Raw genomic sequence first — 24475 nt, 5'->3', positions numbered from 1 at the left:
GACGCAGTCATTGTTCTCCTGCACGGATCCCTCTCACACCTTGAAAACACTGGGAGCACTATTATGGTCATGTTGTTTTTACTTTTGTAGTACCTTTAATACAATACATCCAGCACTGCTTAGGAGGAAGCTAAGGAGCAGGAGTGGACTGTTGCTTGGCTGCGTGGACCATCAACTATCTCACCAACAGGCCACAGTATGTGAGGCTTCATGACTTTTTTGTTCACTATAAACATCAGACTTCAGACATAACATGGACATCTGTGACCCCCAGAAGTTCTGTGATGATACAGCCATCAGTGGATGTGTATCAGAAGGGAACAAACAGGAATACAGTGAGGTCGTCAAGGACTTTGTCAACTGGTATGAGCTCAACGACCTTCCCCTAAACAGCAGCAAGACAAAGGAGCTGGTGATAGACTTCCACAGGAAGATGTCCCAGACCCCACCGGTGAACATCCAGGGATTGGATTTTTAGATGGTGGGAATGTATAAATACCTCAACAATAAACTAGACTAGTCAAACAACATCCTCTACAAAAAAGGCCAAAGTTGTCTTTACTTGCAGAGACAACTGAGGTCCTTTGGAGGGTGCAGGACACTGTTGAGGACATTTATAACACTGTGGCTGCATCTGCAACATCCTACACAGGTGTCTGTTGGGGGAGCTGGAGGTACAAAGAGAACAAACTGTTTAGGAGGGCCAGCAATCAAGAGGGACAGTCCTCTTGATTCCATAGAGTGGGTCGGTGAAAGAAGGACGTTAGAGTGCTACTGCAGGTCCTTCATTCTGATAGTAGTTAGACTCTTTAACAAGACAACATAACATCATGTAATGCTGTTGTTGTCTCTGTCTCCACCACGATGACCACTGAAAATGAATGTATATTCATAATGTACAAGCCTGTAGAAGCCCTAACAAGCCCATGCAATTCCTTACTGTGCAATAATTTATTTTATAGGTAATATTTTTATCTTTACAGGAAATACATTACACGCCATGTGTGTATTACAGTTATCTTGTGCAACAATCATGGGCATCCAATATATCTGTATAAGTGAAAGGTGTATATGAATTTTATATTATTTTTATTTTGTATTATTTTATTTCTATTTCATCTACATTTTATGTAATATTTGAATTATATTTTGGCAGTCTTGTCTTATAATAATTATATTTAAGGAATTAATACATATTTCATGTCTTTTGTTTAGTTGAATTAACCCACAAATAAAGGAAATACACACAAAGATCCAAACTGACTAAGATTCTCTAAAAAATATATGCAAAAACCGGTATATTTAGTTTTCATCCGGCACTACAAACTTGTCCTACAAAACGTGTTTTATTATGAAAGGTTAACCGGATGTTAGCTCCTTTACCGATGCTAGCTTAACGTTCATCACTCTGTAAGCATTAGCATTTCGCTGTTGCACAAGGACTTTTGAATCTAAGCTCATTTAAACGGTAGACGGACACAAAAGAACAAGAGTATATTTTAATTATTTGTACGCGAAACTAAAACGTTTATCTCGGACGCGGTCACGTCTGTATTTCGTGGTTAATGTACTTGTAGCTAAAGCGGCTAATGCTAACCGGCTAGCTGCTATCCTGTCACATAGCAGAGCAGAGAGTTGGTCCATGTGATTCAAGTTACACTTTAGTCACAGTTTTCCTCTCAAATAATGCTACCAACCCAAACGTTATGTAACACATGTTATGAAACAGTGTCGTAGTTGTATTTAGGTTAATATTACCGGCAGAATGAGGGCTTGTTTTGGTGTTAAAACACAGCTGTTGATAAGCAGAGTCTTCAGTCATCCTGTCAGTCCATCAGCTGCAGGTGAGTTTATTTATTATACACCGTTTATGCTGTGACACCTAAATGTCATGTGGTATTTGTATGTTAATATTAACTGTGTGCATTGACATGGCTTGAGGTTTTATTTCCCATGCATTGCCTATTTTGTTGGTCTTTTATTTGGGTATTATTGAGTTATTGTTGTATTATTGTCTTGCAAAATTTTGCTCACTAGATTTTAACTTCAGGCTTTGAACTGTAAATTGATGTAATTCAAATCAGTTGGGTTATGGCACAGCTCTTACACCATACTACCTTACAGAGTCACATTTACACTACGTGTGTTTATTACTGGACATCCCATTCAGAAACAAGTTATTTGTTATTTAATATATATTTGTAATGTTTGTGTTTGACAGTGCGATGGCGAGCAGCTCAGACCAGACTCTTCTGCAGCCCACCAACAGGTGAGGAAAAGCCCCAACCCTCCATGCTGCGACACCTGATCTCCAAAATAAAAGCCACAGGTCCAATTACAGTGGCGGAGTACATGAGAGAGGTGCTCACCAACCCATTGACAGTGAGTTACAGTCGTAGATGTTTAAGTCACCTTCAGGTCCTGGATCGGTTAGAGAAAACTGCCTGTTTGATATTGAATTGTTTTTGTTGTGATGTGCTTTATGGCCTACCTTTTATGAATATAAAACTTATATTGGCACTGTCTGGTAATTGGGGACAGCTACCAGTGAAAAGTGCCATCCTCTTCATATTTTGCATGTGTAATGGTTGATGCATTTCCTTTGTACCACAACTTGAGCCAGGGAGAGCGTACCCAGTGTCAGGCAGAATGGTGTAATGAAAGCAAGGCTAATGGGAACCAATCTAAACACTGATGGCGTCCTTATTCTATAGCCATTACACTGTGAAATCAACTTGTCTATTTCCACATTAATTGACCAGTCGATTCAGGACAAGTGAGTGTTGATTCTCATTGGGTTTGGCAATACAATCAGTGCTATCTTGTTACAGTTGTTGTCTGATTAATTAATATTAAACATTATGTTTTATGGAGCTTCTAAAAACAGCGTATTGATCTCAGTCTTTAACAATAACACCGAAGGAGTCTGGTTGTTTAATATTTAAGCAGCATAATCTAACTGTTTTGCATCAGAATCATTGAACTGTGAGTCCAAAGATGCCTGCTTTGCCCTAGTATGCATTTCTTTATATTTACCTTTTTAAAACCTGAAATAATTTATCACCCTCTGCTGCCTCTCAGCATCCTTCATTCAGACTGATTAGTTCTTTATTTCAGGGTTATTATGTGAGGAACAACATGCTGGGACCTGATGGAGATTTCATCACATCACCAGAAATCAGTCAGATTTTCGGAGAGGTAAGGCTGTGAAAATTCCACCTTAAAAAAAAAACAAAAAACAAAAAAAAACAAAAACAAAAAAAAACAACTCACCCACACTCATACAGTTAGATCAAATCTGTCAGTGTTTTTCACGAGTTAATTTAAGATAAGATGTTTTATTTCACTTAATGTATCCACTTGCCCCGCCTCATATACAGCCACTTTATCTCCAAGAACACCCTCTTACCCTCTAATACCTTCCTGTTTGTTTCACATTACTGTGAGCTGTAGATATTATTAGATGATGATATAATGTCACATGTTTCAACTTCAGTAGAAAGATTCCTCAAAGATGTTGATATCCTGGAAAACTTATACTTAAGATCTAGTTTTCCATATTTTGAAAAACTTAAAAATATATTCAAACTTTTAGAAAAATTATGCAATGTTAAGATCAGTGATTCACAGTTTATAACTCTTTCTCTCAACACAAATTCCAGTCACAGTACCGGATTCATTGCTTTGCCTGATTGGTTATGAAAACAACGTAAGCATTTAATATCATAGAAAATAAAGAAAAACAAAAGAATGTTTGCAATTTTGAGGCAAACTTATTAATCATCACACTCTTACTTGGTTATTTACCTGCAGATTCACTAACTGGTTAATCATATAACAATTTCAGCCCTAATTTTGTCTATTTTAGCCCACTCCATCTTGAAAAATCCCCCAAAATGAAACTTTTTAAAAAAATCTATTAGCAGGAAAGCCAATAGGAAACAGCACATTTCTTCTCAGCTAGATAAGAAAATCTGTGACAGCATCTCCTCATGCTGCTGTAAAAGTTTGAACATGTGTTGTCGTGTCTTCCAGCTGCTCGGCGTGTGGATCATCAGTGAGTGGATGGGAGCAGGTCGACCCAAACATCTGCAGCTGGTTGAGCTCGGACCTGGAAAAGGATCATTGGCCAGCGACGTCCTCAGAGTAAGAACATTATTAGGCACTGTGACAGGAGGAGACGTTTACAAATACATTAGAAGGTGAATGCAAACCCCAGGAAGTTACTGCTCCTGACCAAGAAATAGTTCAGGACCCCCATTTAATCAACTTTGGTACAGATTAAACAAAGGAGATATAACATGTTAATTAGTGAACTTTAGAGGTACTGGTAGGTGGATTTAGTTATCTTTGAACTGTCTTTTTCCATTCTTTATGCTAAGCTACGCTAAGTGACTGGGGACTGTAGCTTCATATTTACTGTACAGACATGAAAGTGGTGTCAATCTTCTCATTTAACTCTTGGCAGTAAAGTGAAGAGGGGGCTTTTACTCTGTGTGTGTATGTTCTTGTACATTTACCATTGTGAGGACTTCTAAACTTAGTAGGGATGTTTTATCTGGTCCTCACTTCTTCAAAGGGCTGTTTGACTCTTAGCTTAGGACCTGGTTTAAGAGTTAAGTTTGGGTTAAGGTGAGGGGCTTGTTAATGTACAGTATTATGTCAGTGAGGATCCTTGCAAATCCCAATGTGTGTGTAAGTGTGTGTGTAAAGATATAACATGATAATTAGTGATCTTAAGAGGTGCTGGTAGATTGTCATCTTTGGACACTCTCTTTTAATTCTTTATGCTAAGCTAAGCTAACTGACCCCTTTTAATTTTACTTTACAAACATAAAAGTGGTATTGATCTTCTCATCTAACTCTTGGCCTAAAATTAAATACACGTATTTCCGATCCTTTAGTTGGTGGTTTGCTGCTGTGAAGACATGGTTATTTTGCCTCCAGCAGAGGGAGCTATTATTGTGTGTGTGTTTTGGACATCTACCTTTGTGAGGACTTTATGACTTAGTGAGGACATTTTATCCAGTCTCCACTTCCTCAAAGGGCTGTCTAACCCTTATCTTAAGAGCTGATTTAAGAGTTAAGTTGGATTTAGATTTAGGTTTAGGTTAAGGTTAAGGTGAGGGGCCCCATAATGTATTATGTCACTGAGGGTCCCCACAAATACCAGTGTGTGTGTAAGTGTGTTTTGTGATACAGAGAGCAATTACATTTTAGATATCCGGTAATTGGTAAATTAAACACAGATTGTAAGAGATGAAAATCAAAAAGTGCACCTAATATGTATTTCCCTCTCGTTGATATATTTGTGGTATTAATTGTAGATGTGAAAGTTTTGTCATTAATTTGTTCTTTTTCAACTTATATTCAATTTAATGTTTAAAGACAATATGTTTAATGTTCAAACTGAGAAACTTTTTTTTTTTTTTGCAAATAATCATTAACTTAGAATTTGTTCACCTGTATAATGAAGTAGTCATATTACTGTCTGTGTTTCTTTTTAGGTGTTCAGTCAGTTGCAGTCAGTAAACGTTTGGGAACTGAGGAGACCAATTTTGACCTTTTCAGGTGGAACTCTTTCCCATTCTTGCTTGATGTACAGCAGTTGTTCAACAGCCAGGAGGCAGACGCCAAAGATGAGCCTGTGTACCGCCGAAACATTTTCAATGGGCTGCCGGTGTCTGGTACTACAGAGCAGGCGTCTCAGTACAGCAAAACAAACTATGGAGCCATGATGGTACTTGCTTTCCACAGGGTGCAGAATGTGGCTTGGCATTGTTTTCTTGCTGAAGGTCATAAAAAGGTATTTGCCAACTTAAAAAAAGCTTTTGTCATGTGGTTATTTGTATCATATGTTGCTCCAAAACCTGTATGTACCTTTCAGCATTTTGCCTTCACATGATGTGTTCTTTGCCCATGCCTGCACTAATCCACAAATACCATCACAGGTATGCTGCTTTTGAACTTTGCGCCTGTAACCCTGGAGATCCTAATGGTTCTCACAGCTTTGGTCTGGAGGTATATATCTGTAGAAAAATTTGAAATGTGGACTGTCATTATATTATCCTGCCACCAGATGGCACTTTGCATCAGTCCATCCTTAGATGTTGAACCCTGCAGCGCCCTCATACTGGCGGCGTTTCTCAGGTGTGCTGTTGTTAAATGGCTTTGTTTTGTGTAGAGTTTTAACTTGCAGGCAGATGTAGTGATGGTGGACATTGACCCAGAGAAGCCGGTTTTCTGAGTGTTCCTGGTGCCATGTGGTGATGTGGCCTCATCCACTGATGTCGGTTTTGATGCAGTACCGCCTGAGGATCGAGTCTCGAACAGTATGTTTTTTTTTCGGTTGAAATGGAAGAGAAGTAATTTCTCCAGAAATCTGAACCTTTTAGGTACACTTGCTCGGACAAAACTGATGAAACAGATATGAAATTTCTTGCACAAGAAGCTCGTTGAGGAATGTTGTTCTTAAACTGTTGAAGTCAATCAGCTCACGTCTTTTGTTTTAAACACTGTGGAAATGACCCTCAGATAAACTCCTTGTTTGTGAATGACTCCATTTCAGGAAGCTGCTTTTATACCCACAATCATGGCATTCCCACCTGTTTGATTTGGCCTCTGGCTCACTTCAAACACTTTGAACTTCCTGCCAAATAAGTGTTTGATGAGCATTCCTCAATCATCAGTCTGTTTGCCACTTGTACCTGCTCTTAAATCCAGTTTGAGAGTTCAGGCCTCCATAATTCCAAACCAGAGCTAATACTGTGAAAAAATTAAGAAAGGAGGAACATTTCTTATTGAGGTTGTCTGCAGTGTATTCAATTTGAATATAGCTGTTGAAAAGGATTTGCAAATCCAAAGAGTATTCAGTGTTTAACATTTGAAAGTCATACAGGAGGAATCACCAAAGAAGAGGAGACACAGAAAGCAGAAATAGACCAGAATGCATTTGCAGCTCGTTGATATATTTGAGTATTAAACATTGTAGATGAGATGGTTCTAATTTGGTCTTATGTATTTTCTTTTGACAATGAACACAGATCTTTAAAACCGTCTTGCACTGATGCTGGAGGCATGCTTGTTGTAAAATAATGAACAAACCATCATGCAAAGCAAGCAGGTATAATGAAGTAGATCATATTCACTGTCTGTGTTTCTACAATGCTCAGTCAGTTGCAGTCTGTGAAACCAAAGGGATCAAATTTGATCCACCTGGTCAGAGATGTCCGGCTCTGTGTATTTGACAAAGCCCAGACCTGTCAAAACCACAGCCACATCACCCTGATGCAATTGTGTACAACTCTATAAATACTGCTGCTGCGGTGAACAGGACATTACATTTTATATAAAAGACAGTCATCACAGCAAAACAAAGTCATCATGGTACTTGCTTTCCACTGAGGGTGGTTTGACAATTATTTTCATAATTACCATGATAATGAAATGGTAAAAAGGTATTTGCCTGTCAAAGTTCTAAAAAAGCTTTTGTCATGTGGTTCAATTTGTCCAAAACCAGGAGATATTGCTATTCTTCTCTCAGGATTCACAAAATTCTCACAAATCGCTCATAGAAGTTCTTTGACGCTCTGCCGATCCACAAATTTCAGGTATGTTTTAAAGCCGCCGTGTGTACCCTGGAGATCCTAATGTGATCACAGCTTTTTTTATTGGTATATATCTGTAGAAAAAAATGTGTTGTAGTGACACTGTCATTATATTATCCTGCCACCAGATGGCACCAAAGTGAAAAAAAAAAGTCCAATCCCTAACATGTTGAACCCTGCAGCGCCCTCATTTATTATTGATTAAGTTTCAGGTGTATGTGTGTGTGTGTGTGTGTGTGTGTGTGTGTGTGTGTGTGTGTGTAGGGATGAAAGGCTGGAGGGAAGTGATGGTGGACATTGACCCAGAGAAGCCGGGCCAGCTGAGGTTCGTCGTGGTGCCATCACCTACTCTGGCCTCATCCACGCTCGTACAGGTACGCACCTGAGAGAATGAGTCTCGAACAGTATTTTTTTTTTTTTAGTTGAAATGGAAGAGAAGTCTTTAAAGTGCTCACAAAAAACAGAAATCTGAACATGTAATAGGGTACACTTGCTCATAAAAACAAAACTAGAAACAGATATGAAGACTTTTGGAAGCACAAGAAGTTTAACTCAACTTTAACTTTGAAGTCAAGAACGCAGAACGTCTTTAATGTTTTAAACACTGTGGAAATGAACTCCTCAGATAAACTCTTAGAGGTTTGTTTTACAGCCTCCATCTGGTTTTTACTGCCCACATTCAAACCATCTATACATTCGCAGCCTGTTTGATTTGGCCTCTCTGGCTCACTTCAAACACTTTGAACTTCCTGCCAGAGGTCTGACATCATCATCATCAGTCTGTTTGGACGAGGAACCTGCTCTTAAATCCAGTTTGAGAGTTCAGCCTCCATATCATCAAACCAGATGCAAACTGTGAAACCTAAGGAAAGGAGGATACATTTCTTATTGAGGTTGTCTGCGTTTTAGAATTTAAACAATGGGCTGTTGTAGCTGGTTTCTACATCCAAAGAGCCATCAGTGTACGAACATTTGAAAGTCATACAGGGAGGAATCACCAAAGAAGAGGAGACACAGAAAGCAGAAATAGACCAGAATGCACTGCAGCTACAGGACAAGTTTGAGTTTTAAACATTGGGCGAGATGGTTCTAATTTGGTCTTACTATTTTCTAACTGACAACCGAACGCAACAACTTAAAACCGTCTTGTGGTTGTTTGAGAGGTATGCTGGGACTTGTAGGAAATCATGAACAAATCAGGACAGCAAAGCAAGCAGGTTAAAAGATTTTAGATGGATTCAGCATTGTAGTCCTACAATGCTGAATCACGACGGAGAGTTTGAAACCAAAGGGATCAAATTTGATGCAGCAGAAGCAGAGATGCCGTCTTTGTGTATTTGACAAATTCTTTTTCCTTGTCAAAACCTGCTGCCTACATCACCCCTGATGCAATTGAAAATTACAACTCTATAAATACTAAAAGAAATGCTCGAATGAACAGGACATTACATTTTATATAAAAAGACAGTCATCACATCACAGTCATCATGTGACGTTACTTCTCTAACTGAGGCTCCAGCTAACAATTATTTTCATAATTAATGATAATGAAATGGTAAAAAATGCCTGTCAGAAGTTCTGCGAGCTCCAGATAATGTCCTCAACCAACAGTCCAAAACCAGGAGATATTCAGTTCACAATGAGATGAAACACAAAATTCTCACAAATCCTCTAGAACCACAAACACTTTGACATTTTTGATTGATAAATGACTTAAACGATTTATTACTCAATCAATTAATGTATGATTTGAATTTTTTTCTGTCAATTTTAAAAAGTTGTAAACCTGACTATGTGTGTTTACCCTCTGACCACAGTCAGACTGGGTTTGAATTCTCAACCAGAGATGAACTGAGAGTGGAGTGATTTATTATTGATTAAGTTTCTGTGTGTGTGTGTGTGTGTGTGTGTGTGTGTGTGTGTGTGTGTGTGTGTGTGTGTGTGTCAGGCAGATGAAAGGCGAGGTCATGTGGAGGTGTGTGCGGAGGGCGGAGTCTTTGTCCAGCAGCTGGCCCGGAGGATCGAAAATGACGGCGGTGCGGCGCTGATCGCTGACTATGGCCACGACGGAACCAAGACCGACACATTCAGAGTGAGACGACACTTTTACACCCAGTGGCCACTTTATGTACAACTGTACAACATGATACATTTCAAGAACACAACTCTGCCATAACAGCAATCTTTGAGGAGCTCATAATGTTCAGTTTTGGTGATGAAACTGTTGCAATGTGTAAATTTAGAGGTGATAAAATATTGAGAGATTATATATAACACTTAATGAAGAGAGGTTCTAAATTTTTGTCCTTTTGTCCTTATATACATGAGGAAAGCATCTCTGAATGTAATCTAGTCCAGAACAAAACCATCACTAACTATAACCTCAGTAATAAACATACAGTGTCAACAAAAGCTGAACATTATAGGCATCATGAAACTGGCTTAATGGTTGTTTTGGATTGTATTAGACAGTACAGGTGTACCTAATAAAGTGGCCACAGAGAGTATAGCTTTAAAATTGTGCTTAACATTGTGTTTTCTGGCAGAGAGTTAGATGAGAAGAATGATACAACTGTCATGTTTGTACAGTAAATATAGAGCTACAGCCAGCAGCCGGTTAGCTTAGCTTAGCATAATGACTGGAAAACAGGGAAAGAGCTAGCCTGGCTCTGTCCAAAGGTAATTAAAATCTGCCTACAGAACTGTAGCTGTAAAATGTGTGAATAAATTGACAGTACCAATGTAAAAGTAATCATTGAGTACTGATGAAATAATATTTTTGTATATCTTCAAATGCCATTCTACCTGAAATCTACTTTGTGGGTCTGATAGCTTTTGTGCTCTCGAAATTCTTTGGTGTTTGTGCGGACCAAATTGAGATTTAGACCTTAAAGTAATGAAGACATTTTTGGACAGCTGGGACACTTTGTCCGGTCCTCTCTTCAGTTATAGTCAAAGGAAACAGATGTAGGAAGCAGTGAAGTCCATCTGCTGCAGGCAGAGAGGAAACCAGGGTCGCCGCTCCTCTTCCTCCTCTGCCTCTGACACTTACATTTTCTCAATTTTCACATCGATTTAACTTAATTCTGAATCAATTCTGAACTGTCACGTCAGTACCACTAAAAATATGGACAATCAGCATTTTCTGCATTTTTTTAAAAAGACTTTTAAAGGCTTTTGCCTTTAATGTACAGGACAAAGTTAAACAGGGTGAGAGAGAGAGTGGGGGGTGACATGCAGCAAATGGTTGCAAGCCGGACTCGATCCCGCAGCCCCTGCAGCGAGGCATCGCCTGTGTACATGCGGCGCCGGCTATCCACTGCGCTACTGATGCCCCGTGCAGAATCCTTGATGCTAAATATAACAATGTGAGTTTGTTGCGGTCATGTGACGGAGCTTTAATCACACAGCAGGACTTCTGACTTACTGCAAACAGCAGACTGACTGGAAACTGTTTAACCCTCTTTTTTCATATTCCTCAGGGTTTTAAAGGTCACCAGCTCCATGACGTCCTGTCCTCCCCCGGCTCGGCCGACCTCACTGCCGATGTGGACTTTAGCTACCTGCGGAAGATGGCTGGAGGGGGCGTGGCCTGTCTGGGACCCGTCACTCAGAGGCTGTTCCTAAAAAACATGGGCATCGACTCCCGAATGCAGGCGAGTCTTTTCAAAAGCTTAGCTGGGTTTCATCACTGATAACAGAGGGTATAATGGTGGTGACAGTGATTAGTGTAATTTATTTATATAAGACACTGATCACAACTATTAAATATTAATTTATTAAATATCTATTGGAGTATATTTGGGTACAAATACTAGGATGCAAAACCAGCAGTGCGTCTTTATATCGTATTTTAATATCTACTGCCTGTTTGTGTCGTTTAATTCAAAGACCCAACTGGATTTTGAGGCTGATTGTGATGTTCGTATTTTAGAGTTCTAAAACAAATTAAATTAACAGCATTCCAGCACACATAAACATTTTTGATAGATAATCCATTAAATTTAAGTTATTAAAGAACTGGAGCGAGACATTTTACAGGTGTTGAGTAAAATTTGTAACAAAGACACCTTTTTGTAACTTTCCTCAAACATATCTTTGATATTTCTTATTTAAGAAACCACATATGTAGTGATACAGGCATAAAAAATACTGAATAGCAGAACTTCAATGACATTTTAATATCAATATATTCTGTAGTGTACAAAAAAGGAGCTCTGGAGACCAGAAACTCCTGAGAGGGATCTGATCCTCAGAGTTCAGGAACATAAAGACCTTCAGAGTTTTTAACCCTGTGGTTCTCTGCAGGTTCTGCTGAGGAACTGCAGCGATGCGTCCACCAGGAAGCAGCTGATCAGCAGCTACGACATGCTGACCAACCCCGCCAAGATGGGCGAGCGCTTCCTCTTCTTCAGCCTGCTGCACCACAGCCGGCTGGCCGAACCAAAAAAGCAAGTGGGGCTGAAGCTGGAGAAGAAGAGCCCGGCGCCGCTTCCTGTGGCCGGATTCACTGAACTCAGCTTCTCCTGATGGTCTTCAACGGTCCAGAGACTTTCATCAGCAGGGCGAGAAGGCTGGAAATGATCCGAAGTTTTGGAGCTCAGACAATAAGGGATGTTTCAGAGGATCATGGGACGATTTACAGCTGATATTAAAAAGACTGAAAAGAAACTTGCTGTACTCTACCAAATATAATATCCACCTTGAAGTGAGTTTTTCTTTAAGTTAACTGTGAAAACATTTTGATTTATTAATGTAAGAAAAATAAAGAATTTCAGCATTTTATTTGCATTTATTTTTTAAAAAAGGATATACCGTTTCCTATCAACTTGAAAAGGCCATCTTATTTTCCAAATTCTGCAGTTTGGTTCTTACATGGCCTATCCTCACCTGATACTGAGAGAAAACTGTGACACTGTTATAGGTCAGAGGTCATTCTTGCAGCAGGAGGATCTTTTTCCCTCCTTGCTGCTCTGCCGCCTGCCTCCGTCCACATCTTGAAGCAGTTAGCTGAGCTCACAGTTGTGCAGCAGCCATTCACAACCAGCTCCTCCGGTAGCAATTAAAAGATTCAGTTACACGTGGGGGGTCGCTGCTGCCAAAACAAGCAGCCGTCCCTGCAGAGGAGCAGTGGAGCGAGGCGATCAGGTTCAGGATTGGTAATTAAATGATCGTTTCCAAACATCCTGCTGCGGATCGTTATCAGCTTTTCCTCTCATTCAGGAGGGGCTGTTTTTTTTTGTTTTTTTTGGGTGATGAGTCTGACTTGTCGTACATTTGGAAAAAATTTGAGGATTTTATAATTAAAATGCCTCCAACTAAGGTTTCTTGCTATAAAACTACCACTGTGGTTTGGATTAGGCCTTCACATCTGATTTAAGTTTGGGATTAGACACAAATTGATCAGCATTTATCAAACTTTTTGCCTCAGTTTACAGGATAAAAACACATTATCTATCAAATCCCAGTGTCACATCATGATACCTAAATGTTCTTTGTTTATTGAACATTATAAATTATTAGCCAGAATATTCTGCAGGGTAAAAATGGAGCTGAAAGCAAAAAAATTTAATAAGATTTGATCAGTGCTCCTTCCACCATCCTGCCATTAAGCCCTCTAAATGCTACTCAAGGTCACCAGCTGTATAATGAGGATGGTAAATAAAATGTTTGCAGAGTAAACCATACAGCTTTAATATTTTTCTCATCATAATGATTCACATGACACAAACATTTCTTGCAAAAATATAAAACGTGTGAAATAAATTCTCAGGCTGGAGTAGATTCGGGATCACTAACAGAATCACTACAGTTCAGTTTCTCAGGCAGGTTTCCACAGAAAGACAAAGAAAGACAATAGCAGCTCGATTCTCAGCCTGTCATCTTCCAAAAAGTTTCAGAGAGAATCACTCTGAAAATAACTCTAAAATTTGTTTATCTGCAAAAGTATGATTGTAGAATAAACTTGATAATGTTAACAGAGTTCCTGAGTTCTTAGTCTAAACACTCCTGTTTGAAATAGATTCAAATCTCATCACTTAATAAACATCTCTGAAACTAATAATGAATACCAACTTACCACAATTTTTAACAGGGTTTAGTGAGCATGCTAGCAAGCCAAAATGCTAAATGTTATATGATTCTACCTGGTTAACAAGTAAGTGGCAAACATTGAGTACTTTACCATGATACCATCACTTTGTGAGTTAGGTTAGCTGGCAAATTGTTTTAGAAGTTTGCAGATAGCTAGCTAGGTGGCTTCTGTCTGAGACTCGGAGACAAGTAAAGTTTAAAATATTTTATGTATGATTGAAGTTTTATTGAGATAGAAAGGCTAATACTAGTTCCCCCAATACCCTTTGTTTGTATTTGTCAGATTATTGTGGCTCCCAAATCTTTACATTGGTGATGGCGAATGCAAAGTTAGCATGACATAAAACACCCGAATTGTCCGTTAACGCAGTGGTTCCAAAATGGTGGGTCATGGTCCAAAAGCAGGTCATGGGTCCATTCTGAATGGACGGCTAATGACTCGGAACGTTTCAAGTTCGTAAAAAACACACTTTATTTTCAGGTACAGTGAATTTCTGGTACAGAGCTTTCATTTTGAAGTGCTGTTTCCTGCTGTAGAGTGAGCTACTAACAGACACCTACTTGACAGAGACAGCAAACTAGCTCAACTAAATGGCAAAACGCAAGTATGACGTTGAGTATTATTAATCTGTGTGGACCTTGAACAATGACTAAGGAGAAATCTGGACCCCATGGCTGGACCAGTTGGGAGCCACTGCTTTAATATATTGAAATTTTGCACGTTAGCATGCTAAAATTAGCGTGACAACTGTATCAGTTCCCCAACCTCCAGTTAGCTTGATCTGTACTCTGAATGACCACAACAATGAAAATGAATCCCACTAATATTTAATAGTTAACATGCTAACTGTATGCTAATATTCTGTTGCATAACATCAGCATTCAAAGAGCTGAGCCTGACAAGCTGAGCCTGAGATGTCCTCAGAAGGCCACCATACACACGACAAACCCTCCCTACACCACTTTCATGACAAAACTTGATTGTCCCACTAAAAATACAGTTTTTATTCATCTACTAATGTAATGTAATGTAGTTCTCTGGTGTGTGATGAGTGTAACAGATTAGGAAGGAGTATGCTTTTGCAGATAAACAAACCAAAAGTCCTTATCAGTGAAATTCTCCTTTTAAAAGAGTTTCCCAATAGTGCAAAGACATCTCAACAAGGAACAACCAAAACATTACAGTCAGATCAAGACGTTTGTTTCTTCTGAGTTAGCGTCACATAGAAACTCTACACAGCTTTATGAGATCTAAAATGTAATAGCGACGTCATAAAAATATGCTAATTTAACTGAAAAACTTTATAAAGGCTCTGGATTTTCTTTTTTAGGTAGCCCTTCTGCAGCTTGGCTGGCAGTACAGACATTTTATTGAATGTTGAATTCTGGGAGAAAAATCCCTCCAGATTTTGGCTCACAGTTTGTTATGGCTTGTAGATAAACGCACTGAAATAGGAAAATGTGTTAAAAGTAAAATTCTCTGGACCTGAATTATCGTCAGTGTCGTCACACAGCTGCCTGACCGTCGCCTCCTGGCTGTCCACGAACACACCACGCGGCCTCCATGGTGACGGTTTCCATGGACTCTGTTGACCGTTGTGGGACTCCTCAGATCTGCTGCTTCCTCGTAGGAAGCGTTTTACTCTCCGGGGGCCACTAGGGATCTTCGTCCATGTCGTCCAGGTTGGGCGACATGATGAAGTGTTTGGGACAGTGCAGGCCTCTCTCATCAGCGTATTCCTCCCAGCGGGCGTCGTCGCTCTCGTGGGTGATGTAGCGCTCGCCTCGCTGCGTCTCGAACTCCCTGAGGTCCAGCCAGGTCTGGTAATCCTGCAAGAGGACAAGAACAACAACATTCAAACACAGGGACCAGTAGTAAAGAAATACTTCACTCCCAAAATGATGATGTACATCAGTATGCTGGAGTCTGGAATTGAATCTGCAAGGAAAACTTTTTTTGTCTCACATTACTCTGTTGAACGGAGAATCCAGAAAGTGAGAAAATTCTTGGTGAATTGAAGTCATAGACAACTGGGTCTCTTCAACAACTACAGATGTTTTTTCCCCAAACTTTAAAAGAGTACTCAGACTCACAGTGGACAGATTTTAAAAAGGTGTACTTTTCTTAAAGCTGGAAGAATGTCATCCCTTTGCTTTAACACCTCTCCTGTCCTGCTGCAGAGCTCCCTGAGGTGTGTGAAGTCAGTGAGAAGCAATTTGGTTACCTGCAGCCAGGGGTGGCTCAGTGACTTGTCCACGCTGTAGCGTTTCCTCATCTTCACCTGCAGCAGGTTGTTAATGAGGTCTGTGGCTGTGGGGAAAAACAATCAGAAAAATCTGCTTTGGATCTGATGTCTGATCCACAATCATGTCTCATTTATTTATTCAATTACTCAAAAAACACATTTTAAGGATGAAGGAACATAAAAAAAATTATTTTGTATAATCGAAAAAATAGAAAACAAGCAAATTCTTACACTGAAGAGACTTCACTCATAAAGTGTTTGTTTTTGCTTGAAAATTAATTATGGACTTAATTATAATATCAGCTGTGGTACTACAGTCTCTTTAAGTCTCTGTTTAATATGAGAAACACCAGAATTAGTGATCTGGTCCATGATAAACCGTCCCTCACCCTGCTCTGAGATCTCCTTCCAGGGGTTGGATGGGTACATGAAGGCAGCATTCTTGATCTGATCATCGATGTCCTCGTCCTCGTTGAAGGGAAATGTCCCGCTCAGGCTAACGTAGATGATGACGCCGACTGACCACATGTCCAGAGATCTGTTGTAGCCTTTGCTGCGAAGCACCTCTGGTGCCAAATAGGCCGGAGTGCCGACCACTGAGCGACGGAACGACTTCTCCCCGATGATACGAGCGAAGCCAAAGTCACAGAGCTTCACCTGGGGGGAGAGAAAGGTGAATGTTCTTCCAGATGACATTTCAGTAATTACAGGTGTTGTTGAGCTCTCTGAAGTCCCATCAAACATTTTGAGCTGTTCTAACCTGAGGGAAGGGTTCAGCTGAAGCCAGGAGAACGTTTTCGGGCTTCAGGTCACAGTGGACGATGTTTTTGAAGTGAAGATGTCTGAGGGCCACCAGGATCTGTGGATGTAACATGTACGAGATGATTTATCACTCAACAGCTGGGACGCAGCAAAAAACATTCACAAGATGAATCTTCTGACAAATTCACACATACAGACACAAAAAACATTGACAAACAAAATGGAGCTCTCTAAAAATTGTCTAATTTCTTTTAAATGTTACACCAAAATCAATTTCAGAATACATTTGGTAAATGTGGCGGCAGAATCGTATTTTACTCTGTCTACACCACTGTGTGTAAATGCATTGAGGGTTTTGTCAATTAAGAGAATTAGTCAAGCAACAGAACATTTCTTCAAGACAAATGCCAAGAATGATGTGGTTGCAGCTTGTACAATGTGATGATCTCAAAAGTTATGGGTATTTCTGACATCTTAAGGCCCGTTTCAAAAAAAATATTTTTTTCACGGGCCATTTAGTGAATTTAGTGAGTTATTACAGACACCGCTATCAGCTAACGGCGTCCCTATGCTGCTACGTCGCCCCAGTCAAAATGGTTGCGGTCAAAATGGTTACCGGGCTCTGGATGTGATTACATCACATCCAGAGCCCGGTAACATTACAGGAACCTTCCTCCGACTCCGCTCTCAGTGGAGACACGGCGGTTGAGAGGGCCGAGCAAGAGGACGTTCCTGTAGAAGTTCCTGCCCCCCAAATAGTACCAGGAACTTCTTCAGTGGAAACGGGCTTTGATAGACCCAAAGATTAATTAAGGAAACTAGCAGCAGATTGAGACACTGTTTAAATCTGGCAGCCATCATTCTGAGGTCTGTGGTTGTTACTGACCTGTGTGACAAGGAACTTGGTGAGGCGTTCTGGCAGCCGACTCTTCTCGCTGGATAAAATCATCTCCAACATGTCTCCATGAAGCTTCTCCATGACGACGAACACCTGCTCAGGCGTCTCAAACATGCACTCCAGGTTAACGATGCCCGGGTGGTGCAGGTTCTGTTGGAAGCAGGACGGGAACATGAGCTCCAGCTCAGGCATTTAAACTTAGTTTAAGTAGATTTCCCATGCTTTTTTATTAGTTTCGATATTTTATTTTCAGTTGTTTAAGTTAATAAATCAAAAAGAAGGACAGATAGAAATAAACAGAAAAAAATAAATATCTTACGATAAGTTTAAGCTTCCAAAAGTCCTAAATTAGAAAGTCTAAAAGCTTGTTCCAGCTTTGTTTCAGATGTAATTCAGTGTTGTGTTAAACTGCTGACAGACCTGGAGAATGGCCACCTCATTCCTCAGCTGGCTCTCCTGCTTGGTGGGAAACCTCATTTTGTCAATGATTTTGATTGCCACGTCTCTGCCGGTCTTTCTGTGTTTACCTGCAGAGGATACGATTTTAGCTCTCCACTGATCTTTTTATTTGTCTGTAATTCAGCTAACTTTAGAAAGAGTGATGTGGATTCAGCAGGAATAAAAGGAAATGCAATGGTGATCCACAAATGCAGCAATATCTCTCACCTCCGTAGACAATCCCAAATTGTCCGGAGCCCAGGACCTCATCAGCAAAGATCTGATACACTGAACTGATATCCTGAACAACACAGAGATTTCAAATATCAGCAAATTTAATTACTAATGACATGCAAATAAACATATTTTTACATTTGTCTGTCCTGATTATTAGTCAGTGACACATAGTGACACTAGAATATGAAGACAGTGTTTTTTGTCAACAACACCCACTGAGTATGGAGGCCCACAAGTGACAAATGCTAAATAAATTTTAGAGTCAGACAGACCATGAAGAATTTCATTGTCAACAACTGATTCACTGTAATTACTGTGTACATGACAGTTAAAGATGTTGAAACAACAGTTTATCTCTAAAATTATTGACTGAATCCCCACCAGGCTCAGTCGTAGCATACCACATGCCAGCTGTACACATTTTAACGAGCTCAACTGTGAACGTAATAACATGCTACTTGCTAACAGGTTGACTGACATACCAAACACCAGCAATACACAATATTTATTAACGTTCATTTTACCATGCTAATTATGGGTATGTCAACGTGCTATGGAAGTATACTGATGTTGAGGTGTGTTCAGCAGTGTTGGAGGAAGTATTTAGATCCTTAAGTAAAAGCACTAATACCACACTGTAAAAAATACTAAGTAAAAATATAGTACAGTATCATCAGAAAAGTAAGTAATCTCAATCTCAGTCCTCTACAGTAACTATTAAATGTATGTATTAAATTATATTTTTGAGTGACATTTGTCACTTTAGAACTCCATAAATGAAAAAATCATCTTCAGACGCTGGAGAAAACACTAACCTTCTCCATCTTACCATTTTTTAAAGATTCAGCACAGAACATGTTGGGTTTTACTTGTGGGTCTGGTTTACTAAGGTTTATTCACTTTCATTTTACAACACAGGGTTGCACAATGAAACACATGATGATTTATGTCCAGAGGTAGGAAGTATTTTATGCTGAATATTGTGATGTCACTTTGACCTTTAGGAGATAAAATGTCATCACTTCATCATTTTATCTTATTAAACATTTGTGTGACGTTTTGTCATAATTAGTGTAAAAATTCTTGGGTTATGGCCAAAAACATGGTTTGTAGGGTCACACTGACCTTGACTTTTGACTGTCAAATTCAAATCAATTTATTCTCAAGTCAAAGTGAACATCTGTGCCAAATGTTTAGAAATTCCCTTGAGGTGTTCTTTAGATATCTCGTTCACGAGAATGAGACAGATTCAAGGTCACACTGACCGTGAACTTTGACCGATGACCACCAAAATCTAGTCTGCTCATTGTTGAGTCCAAATGGACGTTTTTGCCAAATTTGAAAAAAATCCCTTAGGGCATTCTTGAGATATCACGTTCACAAGTGTGAGACAGATCTACAGACGGATGGTCATCCCGAAAATACATTGCCTCTGGTTATGGCAATCGCTGGCATAGCAATATATACCATTACTTTTGATCATATAATTCTACCATATAATATATGAATCTTTCAATACATTTATACAGAGAGAGAAAATGTCTCAAATCATATGAAACTTTTGTAATAACCTTAAAGAGAACAATTATAACATCACATAGTGACACATAAAAACACATATGACTTACCACATTTTCTTGTATCTGGGAGTTGGACACTGATATGCTGATAGATAGCTCTTCTGAGGAGACAAGTCAAGAAATACAGTATTTCAATGTACAAGCAATCCATAAACCACACACACGTGTAAACCCCGTCACCTACAGCACCGACGTGTGAGGTTTTATTTTTCTAACCTTCAAATCATTAAAATCTCATTTCCTATGTTTCCTTGTTTGCTAGAGCAAGAGATGACGGAGGAAGATCTGTTTGTTTAACACATGATGAAAGAACATTGAGGATGTCTCCAGCTGTGATTACCATCTCCAAATCATTTTCCAGATTTCACAAGAATTAAAGCCTCTATTTCCTGTGTGTGTGTGTGTGTGTGTGTGTGTGTTCACATGCGTGTACATATAAAGGAAGATCTAAGTGTTGCATGCTGTGTTAATGCAGCCTGACGTCAAAAAGCCGAGGGCGTATTCTGTTCAGAGGGAACCTGCTGCTACTGCGAGTGAGTTTCCACTGATGAGCTGATATTGATTTCAGATTGCTAGCACATGGTTTGATCAGGTCATCCCTCCCTGTGATCAATACCAACAGTCTGCTGTAGGTAGGCAGCGTGCTGATGTTCAGGTCATCTGTTAGGTCATCATCCAGAGAATTTATGTAACTTTATTGACAGAAATGTAAACTGTGAGAAGCACAGATCTGTAGTAAAGCTACATTCTTGTAAAAGCCTCAAGTTATTTTAATAGAAAAGGCTTTTATTTTGAAACAGGCGATTATTTCCCAGAGGAGCAGAATCCATTCCCAACCCTGGGAGACTTTTACTTTGTATAACGTGCAGGAAGTTTCATTTACAGGAGTTTACAGGAACAGTTTGACATTTTGGAAACAGTTAATTTGCTTTATTTTCAAAAGTTAGATGAGAAGATTTATGTCAATCACATGTATGTGCGTTAAATACAAGGTTGTAGTCGAGATGCAGTTAGCTTAGCTTATTATACCATGGTCTGGGTGAGTACTCCATCTGATTGGCTGCAGGCTGTCTGTTAAAACTGATGATAGACACCTACCAAGTAGCTTTGGTGAAACTGTCTGTTCACTGGTCTAATTTAATGTGCTGGCTACATAACAATATGAGTAACCATAGTAACAAGGAAGCAAGGAAGCCTCTGTTTACAATTTCTTTCCAACACTGAGTGCAGTGCTTCAGTGCCTCTTCCTTTGAGCTCCACAGGATGGAGACTGTAACACACAAGCTGCAAGACGTGCACTGACCCTGTGAACTTACTGATACTGTTTAACACATCAGCGATAATCTAACATCCCATTTATTATCCAGCTCGCTGCTTCAGGCTGTGGCTGACAGAAACATGAACATGACATTTGTTCATGAAAATCATGATACTGATGTGGGGACAATGGGCCTCATTCAGTAATATCTTATTACAGTTTTCCTTACATTTGTTCTTAGGAAGCTCCTCAGAAAAGTCTGCGTCAGATTCATGACGTGTTCTTAAACCCCAGAGCTGTTCACAACTGTACTCTTATAAAGATGCAACCCATTGTCGTAAGTTGAGGGTGTGCACTAGTTGTTCCTAATTAGCATAGACAAACGCCCAGCAAATCCCCATAAAAGGGCATGTGACTGCAGGGCTGTATGCACACACAGAAACTGAAGAAGAAGAAGAAGAAGAAGAAGAAGAAGGAGTTGAGAGATCAAGTCAAGAATGCCCAACTGAAAGCCTGCAGAAAGCGAATGCCAAACAAAAACAGCAAACCTGGCTCAGTCCACAGACAAAAAATCCACTTGCTAGCACCTTATAAAGCTCAAAATTTAACAAAGAAGATGTTGTAATTAACCAGTGTAAAAATGAAATATAACAAAAGACTTTGGACAATGCTACGCTAGCCTTTCCCCCCCTCCTTCCGGTCTTTGCGCTATGCTAAGCTAATTGGTGCCTGACTCCAGACTCACTTTTGGGGAAAAAAGCAAATAAGCCTACGTCCCTAAGTTTTAAACTGTTGCTTTAAAAAGCTTCCAGCAGTTGAAGGAGCAGAATCAGTTCTCATCACTGTCAGGATTTTGTTGTGAAACATCTTCATCAAGAGAAGATGTTGAGGAACAGCTGATTTTTCTGACTTCATGTTGGTTAGGAAATGTTTTCCCTCTATCTGTTTGTTTTATGGGGTAAAATTTTGTAAGTTGTTGGTAATTCTCACTTTAAACATCAGTTTCCTGGAAGAGAATAAATATGAACACATTAAAGTTCATTATTGAAGAAATAAGTAATTAGGAAATAAGTGTAAAAATACAGACAAAACATATGATAATATATTGTTGCCATTATTAAGTAAAAACTGCTGAAATTAAACAGAAACAAGAGTTTTTAATGGTATTGGATTATTTCACAGTTTTGGAGGTTAATTACATGTTTTGTTTTAATGTTTAAATATTGAACACCTCAGATCTCCAAACTGAAGTCATACACAGAGTTCAGATAAAGACGTCACGCTGACCATGAACGCAGCATTAGTGTTTGCATGTCTGCTGTTAGATCACTATTCCTGGAGTTTATATAACTTTATTGACACTATATCCTGTATTAGAGCTTCAGTCTGCTTTTATAATGAAGTTTAATATTCGCCTGCTTTGTTTTTATTACATCTTTTTTTAAAATTTCTGTCATCATTTTGTTTCTATTTTACTTGTTTTATGTATTATTACAGTAATAAAAGTCCACTGTTGGACTGAATGTCACTGAGATGATCCCAAAAAGAAAAAAAAAAAAAAAAAAAAAAAAAAAAAAAGCCTTGTTACATCATCTGTCCATTAACTTATTGATGTGCGTTGCAGTAATTTCATTGCAAAACAAAACATCTATTTTGGGAGAGAAACTGAAGCTTGACATTAATTACTCAACAGGTGCTAAACACAGCTGACTGCTCCTGCTAAAGTACGACTGGTTTTTAACAATGAAGTACTTCCATAATAGTTAATGGAGATATTTGGTCCATTTAGTGCAGGAAGTCTCATTTTGGGATGAAACTTAAAACTCTTACTTTCAGTCGAAAAGACACTTTAACCTGAGATGAATCAGAGCGGAAAATCCTCTGAAATCCCTTCAATCATGTTAAAATGCCAGCAGCAGGCGGTCAGGTTAGTGTGTGTGTGTGTGTGTGTGTGTGTGTGTGTGTGTGTGTGTGTGTGTGCGCGCGCGCTTGTGGAGGTGGCGAGGTTGTGTAACAGAAACAGTATTTGGAAGCTCTTCACAGACAAATCCATTAAAATATAAAAACAGAGTCTAATCTGATCTGATCTAAAAGAAATGGCTCATTACTGTGTCAAAGGGACACACAGTAACATTACACAATTTCTCATAAAGCTCAGTGGGTAGGTTTCTAGAAATTAAACAAAAATGAGCACATATTATTTAATCTCCTTTAACAGCAGTGTCTCCCTTGAGGCACTGAGTGACAACCGGTGGAGTCCCTCAGGGATCACTGTTTGGGATGATCTTAGATTTTATTTTCTTAATGCTTCCCCACGGACACGTCGTATTGCAGGCATAGCATTTACATATTAAAGAGTAAGTCTGATATTTTATATTTTTCTTATTGTTAACAAAGCCCATGCAAAGAACAAGACCAATATGCAGCTAAAATAGTTATTACAAATGGAGACACATTTGCCAAAAACTACAATGATCAGCTGTTTTAGGAAATTCCTGTGTTTATTAAAAAATGAATGTATAGATTTTAAAGAGTTATGTCTTCAGTAAATAAATGAGCTTGAAAGTGAAAGCCAAGGACAAGGGAGAAAAAAAAGTGTGAAAGTATTGACAAGACTATCAAATTGGTTTTTTTTTTCTGTCTTTTAATGGGATTTTTTGCATCATATCCATCTCTCTTTCTCTCCCCTCTTTCCCTGTCTGCCTCTATACTATCAACTGTCCAATAAGGGCAAAAGTGCCCCAAAACAAAATGTTTTAAATCATGTAAGTAGTTAAAGTCCCCCTCCACTTACAATTGGGTCCTTCTTATGTTCATGTCCCCTAAAATGTGTGAACATGACTATACCGACATGTGTCTGTGCAAAGTTAGTCACTAGAGCAGTATTGTCCTCTATTGAAGGTGGCGATGTCTGTGCACTTCCCTAAAATCTGAGATTCAAACATACCCAGGTGAGCTCGATAAGGTATGCCACTAATATGAAAAGAAATTGCTGCAACACCACACAGGTAAAGAAACCTGAAACCTTCTGTGCAGGGTGGACTTGTCAGTACAGTGAAAGTTTTGACAGCAAACATTTTAGAGTTTTGGATGTAAGCCAGACCCTGGAGCTTCCTTCCATCATCTGCCAAAAACCTCATCGTAGCAGTTAATATTGTGATTTACAACTGTGTCAGCCACTGCCAGTTAGCCTACAAGCTAACAAACAACATATATAGAAGATGCTATCTACACTTACCATTCTGATACCTCTGCTAGTCGCCAATTTTGGAGCCAGCAGACTCCTCATCTGAGCCTGGATCTGACTGAGGCTCAGACACATATGGCTAAATCTCTATGATGTTTCCTCTAATGCT

At 39.3% G+C, this 24475-nt stretch overlaps 2 protein-coding genes across 2 annotated transcripts in view; one reads left to right on the top strand and one right to left on the bottom strand.

The window, feature by feature from the left end:
• Positions 1-1397: 1397 nt before the first annotated feature.
• ndufaf7 (NADH:ubiquinone oxidoreductase complex assembly factor 7) lies at positions 1398-12378 on the top strand. The gene is made up of 10 exons (XM_049590992.1): positions 1398-1844; positions 2222-2382; positions 3118-3198; positions 4036-4146; positions 5508-5528; positions 5606-5687; positions 7872-7981; positions 9556-9699; positions 11090-11263; positions 11916-12378. The coding sequence occupies exons 1-10, from the start codon at positions 1766-1768 to the stop codon at positions 12135-12137; spliced, it is 1185 nt and encodes a 394-aa protein (XP_049446949.1). The 5' UTR covers positions 1398-1765; the 3' UTR covers positions 12138-12378.
• An 838-nt stretch (positions 12379-13216) lies between these two features.
• The window catches only part of LOC125896928 (serine/threonine-protein kinase D3-like), a 61237-nt gene continuing 49978 nt past the window's right edge, over positions 13217-24475 (bottom strand). The window contains exons 13-20 of the mRNA XM_049589910.1: positions 19910-19962; positions 18273-18345; positions 18027-18133; positions 17595-17756; positions 16707-16805; positions 16336-16603; positions 15926-16011; positions 13217-15530 (exon numbers count right to left, since the gene is read on the bottom strand). Of these exons, the coding sequence (XP_049445867.1) occupies positions 15357-15530; positions 15926-16011; positions 16336-16603; positions 16707-16805; positions 17595-17756; positions 18027-18133; positions 18273-18345; positions 19910-19962 (1022 nt within the window). The 3' untranslated portion in view covers positions 13217-15356. The remainder of the gene's footprint in view (positions 15531-15925; positions 16012-16335; positions 16604-16706; positions 16806-17594; positions 17757-18026; positions 18134-18272; positions 18346-19909; positions 19963-24475) is intronic.

This window comes from Epinephelus fuscoguttatus, linkage group LG11 (genome assembly GCF_011397635.1).
Source record: "Epinephelus fuscoguttatus linkage group LG11, E.fuscoguttatus.final_Chr_v1".
Classification (NCBI taxonomy): domain Eukaryota; kingdom Metazoa; phylum Chordata; class Actinopteri; order Perciformes; family Serranidae; genus Epinephelus; species Epinephelus fuscoguttatus.
This window is presented reverse-complemented; position numbering and strand designations above follow the sequence as displayed.

Coding starts and splice junctions, on each gene's coding strand:
- ndufaf7 (XM_049590992.1), top strand. CDS start 1,766: ATGAGGGCTTGTTTTGGTGTTAAAACACAGCTGTTGATAAGCAGAGTC. Junction 2,383..3,117: donor TGCTCACCAACCCATTGACA/GTGAGTTACAGT, acceptor TCTTTATTTCAG/GGTTATTATGTGAGGAACAA. Junction 5,688..7,871: donor CAATGGGCTGCCGGTGTCTG/GTACTACAGAGC, acceptor GTGTGTGTGTAG/GGATGAAAGGCTGGAGGGAA.